The 10,982-nt window shown below is 33.1% G+C and overlaps 1 protein-coding gene across 1 annotated transcript; it reads left to right on the top strand.

Annotated features, from left to right (window-relative positions):
- The first annotated feature begins 1,004 nt into the window (after positions 1 to 1,004).
- On the top strand, positions 1,005 to 2,388 carry LOC132175970 (serine protease, putative (Protein of unknown function, DUF538)). Its single transcript, XM_059588070.2, has 2 exons — positions 1,005 to 1,518; positions 2,119 to 2,388. The coding sequence occupies exons 1-2, from the start codon at positions 1,080 to 1,082 to the stop codon at positions 2,169 to 2,171; spliced, it is 492 nt and encodes a 163-aa protein (XP_059444053.1). The 5' UTR covers positions 1,005 to 1,079; the 3' UTR covers positions 2,172 to 2,388.
- The last annotated feature ends 8,594 nt before the right edge of the window (positions 2,389 to 10,982 follow it).

The following is a 10,982-nucleotide window of genomic DNA, read 5'->3' as shown; positions in this document are numbered from 1 at the left end:
AAAATAAATGTTGAAAATATGGACTATCTATGTATTAGATTGAGTCTGTATAGAGCAGATATGTTATATAACTGAATTTTGGATATGAGTTAATCGATGTTGAAGTTATAGATAGGACTTGATTGTAAGATTTTTATGTTTGTCTTTCTGATGTTGTAACCCCATATCTTTGGGCCTTGGCTATGATTTATTAGAGCTTTTTGTTCTCTAATGATGTAAGAGTTTTATGCTCTTGATCTTTTTTCAATAAATGAATATGAAAGAATCCCTTTAAAAAAAAAAAAAAAAAATTAACAAATTGACCTAATATTTCACTTTTTGGTGAAAGGTAGACTATTAGAATATATGTTTGCCATATTCGGTTGATACTAAAATTTTCTCCATTTAGGTTTGAAATTTGATTATCATATTTGCATTCAACCACTTACCACAGTTTTCTTATAAATATAGATCTCTATATGGTAAACAAATATCAAGTCAATAAAAACACAGTGTAGCCTTTAGGGCAATTCACAGCAACAACCCCAAATTTTTTACCTTCTCTCTTCGTTTCTGCTTTTCCTTTTCTTATATTATATCCCTCATAAATTTTTGCACGGAATTAGAGTCCGACTCTAAATTCGAACTATGATTCTACAATTCACCCCATTTTAACCTAAGAGAAATTAATTAGGATTAGTATTTTCTTGTAAAGCAATGGATACCTAATAGTACGGACAAAAAATTATGTTAATGATTAAAAAAAAGGTGAAAGCCTTACAAGACAATTGAATGAAACATAAAGCAAGGTACCAAATTACTCTCACGTGAAGTATAAAAGTACAGGCAAACTTGCATCTAATTGAGGTCCATTAGGTAATACATTACAAAACAATTAAACCTATAATGACAAACCCCATCGGCCCCGCCAAAGGCACCGAACATGGGTAGAGGACAAAGAAGTAATTCCACCTCTTAAATTCCTTTTTTAAACAGTCTTTCCACTTTCACCCCCTCCCCCCACACCTCTCCTAAAAACCACTCCTTAAACCTCTCTCTCTTTCTCTCTCTCTCTCTCTCTCTCTCTTTTCTAATCGGCCATGGCCAACTTCTTTAACACCCACTTCACAGTGCTTCTATGCACCTTTCTGATCTTTTTCTCTCTGCCCATTTCTCAATCCTACTCCTCCATCCATGACCTCCTTCGCTCCAAAGGCTTGCCGCCCGGTCTGCTCCCCAAGGAGGTGAAATCCTACACTCTGTTAGAAAACGGTACCCTGGAAGTCTTTCTTGACGGGCCATGCCTGACCCGGTTTGAGAACAGGGTTTATTTTGACAGTGTTGTGAGGGCCAATCTCACCTACGGGAGTCTCATAGGAGTCGTGGGTCTTTCCCAAGAAGAGCTTTTTCTATGGCTGCCGGTGAAAGATATCATTGTTGATGATCCAAAATCAGGGCTTATTCTGTTTGACATAGGGGTCGCTCACAAGCAACTTTCTTTGTCACTCTTTGAAGAGCCCCCCAGTTGTAAGGCACAAGGTAATTGGCTTCTAGGTCTCAGATCAGATTGCTTAATTTTTCTTTAATCATTGATTTTTATTGACTGTCTGCTGGGTGCTCTGTTTTCCCATTTTTCTGTTTTTTTTTTTCCTTTTGTTTTTGTTTCTGCTTTGGAGTTTTTAACATCTTTGTCTTGTGGGTTTCTGTTATTTGTTGGTATCTGAATCATCTAATCATTCCAGTTAGATTCATTGCCTGGTGTTTCAGAAACTAAATACATTTTATCAATTACCTTCTTATATTTCTTTCCCTTGTTTTATTTATTGCCTCTCATTTTCCGTTTTCCAAACACCCCAAAACAGAATTAAAAGAAAGAAACAAGTGGAAGGAACTTTCCTATCCCACAACAAAAAAGAAAAAAAAAAAAAAAAAAAAAAAAACCATTTGAAGGAACCTTCCTATTAAAATACAAGTGATCGAAGAACATTTTTCAGCAAAGGAAACATCAACAGGTCTATACATCAGCTTTTGATTAGAAACACAAATTTGAGGTTGTTTGATTATTTGCCAACTATCTCTTTTTCTTATTCCTTTATGGGTTTTTATTTCTTATTTAAGGCTAACTATGTTGCTGTGCAGGTGCTTTGGAGAATCATGTGAGGAGGGAGATGGGTTTTGAGGCTCTGAGATAGAGCAATGTCAACCTGTTTCAAGTTTTTGCTTTCTTTTTCCTTTTCTTTTTTGTTTTTTTCTCTTTCTTTTTTTCCCCATGTAATGTAATAAATAAATAGTCTTCTAAATATAGTTATATGAGTAGGTGGGTTTAGATAAGAGGCTGAGTAGTAGTTTGTAAAGATGTGAATTTCTGGAATCAGATGGTCCTAATCAAATTAGAAGAGTTCTAAATTCTAATCTTCAAACTTTTGTTTATTCTTTTTTGTTCAAACCTACTTAGAGAAGAAGATTAGTAGATGAGTATCAAAGAAAAGAATCTAATCTTATATACCTTTATCAATTATCATCATCATCATCTCTTGAGAAAATATGACACCAATTAATTTAAATAATTTAATAATCTCTGATTTTTTTTTACTTTTGATTCTAAAAGTTGTTTGAATCTTTTTATATGCTATACAAGAGTTAGGTTGTAGACGAGGTTTGATTACTCAAATGCATAAAGCCTGCCTTCACGGGGGAATTTTATGGTGTTGTACAGACAAGAAAAACACTTTTCTTTCACGGGGACTTGCCTTGCCTTTGAAAAATACTACTGGGCAAAAAAATAATCTTCACATTTACCCGTGGGAACTTTATTTTGTGTTACGCGGGAAATGTCGGGTGTGACAGGTGGGCCAATCATATTCACCACTTGGGGGGGGGGGTGGGGGGGTGTTGCTATTTGGGACCCACATACAGGCCACAGCAGCACCCTTGCTATGGTAGGGGTCCTACTGCTTCCCTTTTGCCACTTTTCTTTCGGCTTTGTCGTGCCTCTTGAGTCTTGCCACTGTCATGGACTTTTCCTGCCGTTGATATTGAGCTCTGTTATTCTTTGTAACCTTATTTGGTTAAAAAACCATGTCTGAGAATATGGGATGGTCTTTGTGTGTATTGGGATTTGGGATTCTTTCTTCCTTAACCTCTGCCTCTGTTCATGGATTAACAGAGTTTAATGTTTGCCATTTGGCTGCTAGTGCATGCCAGCCGTCTCTACTTTCAACCATTTGAACAACACAGTCAAATGATGTTGTTTACAAAAAGTTTTAAAATATATATATAATATTTTAAAGTTTTTCTCAAAATATAGTTTTGGGTTTTATGAGACCAAAAAAAAAATGTTTTTCTAAATTTTTTTTTCACCAAACAAGCTATTTTTGTTTGTTTAGCACAAATTTGTTCGCACTAAAAACACTTTTAAACTCGATTTCAAATAAACTGTTAGGTATCAGAGCTTTTATTATAATTTGAGGTGTCATTTATTTATTTTTATTTTTTTCTAATCTATCTCATTTATGCTAACTGCTACTAAAATGTGGACTATCAAGTGAGTTTGTCGGGGCAAAAGTAAAAGTAATATTGTTCCAAACATCTTCTTTTGGTGACCTTTTAGATCAAAAACTTGTTGAGAAATACCCTTAATTAAAGAATTGATTATGATTTTTTTTTTTTTTTTTGGGGGGGGGGGGGGGGAGGGGTGGGGGTTTCATTATATCATGTGTTTGGCAACATGGAGGGAGAGAGAGTTCACTACAGGTTTGGCATCAAAGGTAAAATTGTCTTGAAAAATGTTAAGGGTACTAAATCTTTCTTGCTAAACTGATGTGTACCTCACTCATTGGTACTTGCTATATTTCTCTTAATTAATTGTTTTATTTTTCTCAAATGAATAAGTTACACATCAGTTTAGTAAGTCTATATTAGTAAAAGATTTAGTAACCCTAACATTTCTCAATTTTCTTTCACTTTTGCTTAGAGTTTTTAGCAAAGGCTACTTAATATCTCTTCTGCAATCCCAATCAGATTCAAAAAATCACCAATTTCCTACAAAAAAAGAGGATTAAAAACTGATATTAATTATAATATAATATGAAACGGCTGCCGTCTGCCCTATAAAATAACATTTTTCAGTTCGATTAAATTTAACCAAAATTCTTGTCTGGACATGGAATCACAGCAAAATTTACCTGGAAAACAACTGTTTTCATTCTGGGGACCAGAGCAGGCCGAAGAAAACTATTTGGAACAGCAGAGTCTCTAATGGACACTGGCCAAACTCAATTATTTGCCCCCTCACTTGCGACAATTAGTAACGTAAGCTAACACTATTATCACATGTTGACAGCACAAACTATGCACAACATGTCCATAATTAAAGTTAATCTCCATTCTTAATTTAAAACTAGATTGCTTTTTATCATCTTTTATTCTTCTCAGTCTGAGTTTTGATTTATTCTCATTATTATTATTGTTGTTGTTTTTATTATAAATTCTCTTTCATGGGTACTGTTATAAATTCTTTTGGCTTGCATACATGCATGAAGCATTACATTACAAAATATATTCAAGTACTTGTTTATATATATATAGTTTTTCAATTCATTATTATGCGTGGGACCAGTTAATTATAAGATTTTTCTTTCATTATTTAGAATCAGGTGTTGGTGGGTTTGGTTTGTCCTTTGGTGTTTATTTGCTTGTGAAAGGTCACGTTCCCATGTCAGCTTCTAATAATGGTGGTCAAGTTGGCCATGAAATAAATAATCAAAGCTAGGGAGGGGGTCATTGGTCGATCAATGACGATTGGCCGGCCTCACGCCGTCTACACCTTTACGTTGTTCCATCCGTTTTATTTACATGCGTTTTTTTATTTTATTTTCCTGTGATTATGATATTAATTAATTATGAATTTATTACGTTACTGAAAATGGGTTCTCAATTAAAAAAAAGAAAAGAAAGAGAGAAAATGGGTTCACACTTTCACAGTTCTTTATCTACCCAAATCATAGGGCCCCCGTGTAACGTTTTATTTGAACCAGTGCACTAGGGATATTGATGGTTCACCAACTCACAACTGTATATATATATATATATCGACAATATTTTAATAGGTCATCAATCAGTGAACCTTGTTTGGAAGCGGATCTGCTCTTGTTTTTGTTTTTAGAATAAATTCATATGCAAATTCGTGAAAATTTTTAAAGTTTTACCCTTCTTTTTTTGTTCATGAAATCGGTATTCAGTACAAACTTTAAACGCCCAAAATATTTATAACTATGTGGGTTTTTTTAAAATTTAAGATTTAGATTTTAGTCGAGTCCACTTTGAATTATAATAAGATCTTTTTGGGATCAAGTAAGTATTAATAAGAATTTTTTTTTTTTTTTCAAGTAACTTTATGAAACAACTAAACTTGTGATTTTCGTTTATAGAAACACATAATGTAATAAGTGGAATAATAATAATGACAGATAAAGGAAATAGAATAAACACAAAAATTAAGGTGGTTCGACATATAGCCTATATCCACACACTAAAGCGTATAAGAATACATATTTCCTTGATTATTGAATTGAGTATACAACTCTATCTTTACATGTAATTTGAAATATTTCAAATACAAACATATCCCTTAAATTAGGTTAACAAATATCATCTAAATCCCTTGATTTAAGGAATACAAAATCAACATTTATGACAAAGGATTTATATCTTTAACAACGGTGAGTGAGACAAAGTTTTCCTCTAAACTAAGTTTGAAGAATTTTCTTATATATATATTCTTAAGGATGCATGTGAGAATCATTTGCTCTATTAAAAATGCACGTGATTTCTCCATGCATTTTAAACATGCGTTGGAAAATCACCCACTTGGGTCGTACGATTATTCCATAGGGTCTTGATCATGAGGCTTCATAACCTCGACATCTGAAAAAAGACCTAATTAACATTCGTTGCTAACCTTGAACTAAAGCAAGTCTTAAGTCCTAAACTGTTCAAAATAGGTTTACTGCATAGCCATCAAACGTTTTGCCTCTTACCCAATGGATTTTAGGGCTTGATTATAATTATGATTTTTTTAGAATGTATTTTAACTCATTTTTAAAGTTATATGAGAATTAGATGAAATAGTTATCAAGATACAATGAGGCGTGAGTTACACTATAATAGTAATCTTCTATAGTAATGAAAACGCCTTGGATAATGCACAAAGAATGTTAAAGGTTTCTTTTCTTCTGGTTTATTGCTAAAGGAAGTGAATGCTACTATTCTATCTTTAGTGCCTAAGAAGGTTAATCCATCTGCTATGGGAGACTTTAGGCCTATTGCTTGCTGCAATGTTATATATAAATGCATCACAAAGATTCTGTCTAACCGAATGTTGCCTTTTTTGGGTAATTTGGTGAGTATGAATCAATCTGCTTTCATTCCTTCTAGGAGTATTTCTGAGAATGTTTTATTGGCTCAGGAACTTGTGAGGGGTTATCATAAGGAAAAAGGGAATCCTAGATGCACTTTAAAAATAGACCTTATGAAAGCATATGATTTTGTGAATTGGGATTTTATGCTTCATTGTCTCATTGCTTTGGCTTTCCTAATAGGTTTTTGAGCTGGATTAAGGAGTGTATCACATCTCCTAAATTTTCAGTCTGTATTAATGGTATTTTGGTTGGCTATTTTGAAGGTAAAAAGGGGCTGAGGCAGGGTGATCCTATATCTCCTTACTTGTTTGTTCTTGCTATGGAGGTTTTTTCTCGGATTATGGCTGATCACACTAGTGGTAATGGTGGTTTTAAATTTCATCCTAAATGTGTGAGAATGCGGCTTACTCATTTGTGTTTTGCAGATGATCTCTTGATCTTTTCAGAAGCTAGTTTAAGCTCTATAAGAGTTATCAAGGCTGCTCTGCTTGAGTTTGAAAATTTGTCTGGTTTGAAAGCTAACCCTGCAAAAAGTTTATTTTATTGTTCGGGAATTTCAGATAGATTGAAGCATGTTCTTTTGGAGGATTTAAGGATGAAAGAAGGTCATCTCCCTGTGAGGTACCTTGGAGTTCCTCTCATTTCTTCTAGACTTTCTTCAGCTGATTGTGGAGCTTTACTTAGCAGAATTTCTGGTCGAATAGATTCTTGGCTTCCCAAAAATCTCTCTTATGCAGGCAGGCTCCAGTTGTTATCTTCTGTTCTTTACAGTTTACAAGTGTATTGGATGGGTATTTTCATTCTTCCCAAAAAGATTATTAGAGCTATTGAACAGAAATTCAATAGGTTTCTTTGGAATGGGAAAGATGAAGGTGTAGCTAAGGCTAAGGTTGCTTGGTCTGATATTTGTTTTCCTAAGAAGGAGGGAGGTTTGGGGTTGAAAAGACTTGAAGTTTGGAATCAAACACCTATGCTTAGGCATATTTGGAGCATTTTTGCTAGGTCTGGTTCCATTTGGGTTGCATGGGTAAGAGAAAATCTTTTGAAGAGAAAGAGTTTTTGGAGTGTAGGCATTTCTCAGAACTGTTCTTGGAGTTGGAGGAAAATCTTGAAGCTAAGAGATATTGCCAAAAGATTCTTAAAGTTTGAAGTTGGGAATGGGGATAATATTCATATGTGGCTGGATTTGTGGCATCCTGCAGGGATATTAATTGAGCAATATGGCTTTAGGGTTGTTTATGATGCTCAAAGTAATATTGAAGCTAAACTGTCTTCTGTCATCTGCAATGGAGATTGGTTTTGGAGACCTGCGAGATCAGAAGCTTTAGTTGACATTCAAGCTAGACTTTCTGAAGTTTGCTTGGGCCAGTTTGATAAGCTTATTTGGCTTGGTTCTAAGAAGGGTGTCTATGTTAGTGCAGAAACTTGGGAAGCTCTTAGAGAGAAGAATGCAGAGGTTATTTGGTGGAAATTGATTTGGTTCCCCCTTGCTATCCCTAAACAGGCCTTTATCTTGTGGCTTGCAATAAAAAATAGGCTTCTTACAGGTGAAAGGTTACTTAAATGGGGTTATAAGGGTGATATTCAACGCTGTTTTTGTCATAGTCAAATTGAAACTCGTGATCACATCTTCTTTGAATGCAGTTTTAGTTCTAGAATATGGAAATATTGCATGGTTCGTTGCAGGGTGGATAGGCCTCCTATTATTTGGGATCATCTTGTGCAGTTAGGATGTAATTGCTGGGGCAATAAATCTCTTAATTGCTTGTTATGTCGGGTGGTTTTTGGTTCTGTGGTTTATAACATTTGGCGTACCAGAAATGAGATTAAACATGATGGTGTTCCCAAAACTGAAGAGCAATTGTTGAAGCAAGTTTTTTGGGAAGTCAGGTCAAGGATTGCTGTGAAAAGAGGTTTTCCTAGATCTAAGGAAAACCTTTTGTTGTGCTCTTTGTGGAATCTATCTGCTACTATTCTTTGTAATTTTGATTTGTAGGTTGTTTTCCCTGTTTTTTGCTTTGTGAGGGGTTGTTTCCTCTGTTTTCTTTAATTTGTAAGGGGTTGTGTCCCTTGACTTTGGAAGGAGTTGTATCTGTGCTGTGGAGTTGCTCTATTTTGAGCTTTGGTTTAATGAAATACTTATTCATCTAAAAAAAAAAATGCACAAAGAATGTATGAAAATGGGAGAAATAACTCTTTAATTTTATGTGTTTTTTCTATTGCTGTTGGAGATGATTCATGGAGTAGGTTAGTGAAATCTAATTTTGGGTCAATTTATATATACAAGAACATGTGAACAATGTTGCGGATTGTTCATTGGATTCCCCAAAATTGTTACATCTTTTTTTCGTGTCTTGTTAAGGGGAATCTTTTAGTGCTAGCTCTCATACCGATGGCCCATTTGTAAATTGACTTTAGTGTTCAAAATCCCAACTTTCATAAAGCACATCCATGATCGAACCTTCAAAAAAAAAAAGAAAAAAGAAAAAAGAAAAAAGAAAAGGGCAATATTAAATGGAATTTGCTTATTTTCTTGCTGTTTTGTCCCAACTGCTAAAACCTCAAGAGGGTTTCCATCAAAGCCCACAAATAAGACAGCCCAGCCCGCCTACTCTATTTGGGTTGTCATATTTTCGGGCCTAAATGTTTGGGTTTTTACTCAAGGAATGCCCAATTGTTCACCCACCCAATACATATTATCTAAAAAAACAAAAACTATAATTAAGAAGATAGGCAATCGAGAGTAATGCTACAAGTTTCTCTTGTATCTCTCTAAAAACGATGTGACTATTAAAATCATCATTGAACTTATGATTAATCATTATTGAATTTTGATCAAATGATGATTTTAATAGCCACATCATTTTTGGAGGAACTTAAAAAAAAATACAAAAATGACTTCTAAAATTACTATGCAATCAACCCCCTTTTTTCTATTTGTCTCCTTTTTGTATGCACGTAAATAATAATAATAATAATAATAATAATAATAATTTTTTGCTAACATGGGATGTGTATGTGGTAGATAGACATGATGTGGGGCATGATAAATTGCCCATGTCATTCATGGAATGTTATTATATAGATAGATATTTATTTAACAAACAATTGATTTGAAACACTTTACTTAAAAACACACTCGGAATTTAAAATTTAAGGATTAAATTAAACTAGGGAGAGAATCAAGAATTAATTTTGATTTTTTTTTGAGAAATGCTAAAGGCCCAACTTTTTTGCCCAACAAAAGTCCAACTTTTACCCTTTATTTTTTTTCTAAAAAAAACAAAATGAAAAATGGAAAAAATGTCTGAAGCAACCCTATCTATTTTTTGCCTTTCTTTTATTTAATATTTTTTTTAAAATGAAAAATAGTATTTTTCTTCATAATAATGACATTTTCTTGAAAAAAATGACATTATTATGAAAAAAATACCAATTTTCATTTTTTTAAAAATACCAAATAAAAGAAAGACAAAAAATAGATATGGTTGCTTCAAACATTTTTTCCATTTTTTATTTTATTTTATTTTTTAAAAATAAATAAGGCAAAAGTTGGACTTTTGTTGGGCAAAAAAGTTGGGTCCCTATCATTCCTCTTTTTTTTTTTTCTGTTACAAGAAGATTGAACGACCATAGACGCAAGCAGTCAAGCAGTCGAGCACTATCCATTTTGCTTACGTGGGAGGATCAAACTTCTATGATTGGTAAGTGTACGGAAACTTGACTGTCGGTACTTCCATCCAAACCGACGCATCCTTCTATTTCCAAAATAGAATAATTTATATTTATTATGTAAAAAATATTATATATCACATTTTTTATTTTATTATTATTTTATAACATTAATTTGTCATCTTAATTTTTTTTTTTTTTTTCAAACAACAATTGATTTTGAAACTACGATTTTAATATTATAAGATAATTATAAAATAAAAATATAATTTTTAACATATACATACAATTTGATTTTTTTAGTTCATTTCATAGAATTAAAGGGTAATTATCTTTTGCTTCCATGAATTACAGCGCCTTAACATTTTTTTTTTCCATGAATTATCAACTATGACACATGACCCCATCAAACTATTATCTTAAGACAAAAAACCTCATTCCATTAGTTAAATGAGTTAAAATTGACAATCAACCGTCATGTGTCATTTTAATTTTTTTTTATTCCACTTTTACCCCCACTTCAGTTCAAAAAAATGATGCTTATACCCTCATAAACATATTAACTTTATTTGTTTTGAAGTGATGGCAAAAGTGAAAGAAAAAAATTTAAAATGACACATGATCGATGACCGTCAATTTTAACCCCTTTGACTGATGGAAGAGAACTTTTTGTCATAAAATGGTAGTTTGATGAGGTGAGATGTCATAGTTGATAGTTTATAGGGGAAAGTGACAAGACACTGTAGTTTATGAGATCAAAAGGTAATTACCCCTATAATTAATATGGACCCTTTGCATGTAACAAGTATAATTTTTTCTAATAATATTATGAAAAAAAGCATATATGTTTGCTTAAAGGATAAGTAACAGTTTTATAAATTCTTAAAACAATTTTGGATAGTAGCCATCCAA

Source organism: Corylus avellana, chromosome 3, assembly GCF_965113065.1.
Source record: "Corylus avellana chromosome 3, dhCorAvel1.hap1.2, whole genome shotgun sequence".
NCBI lineage: Eukaryota > Viridiplantae > Streptophyta > Magnoliopsida > Fagales > Betulaceae > Corylus > Corylus avellana.
This window is presented reverse-complemented; position numbering and strand designations above follow the sequence as displayed.

Excerpts from the sequence above, each read along its gene's own strand:
- LOC132175970 (XM_059588070.2), top strand. The coding sequence starts at position 1,080 with ATGGCCAACTTCTTTAACACCCACTTCACAGTGCTTCTATGCACCTTT. Across the intron at positions 1,519-2,118 it reads CCCCAGTTGTAAGGCACAAG|GTGCTTTGGAGAATCATGTG; the intron begins GTAATTGGCTTC and ends GTTGCTGTGCAG.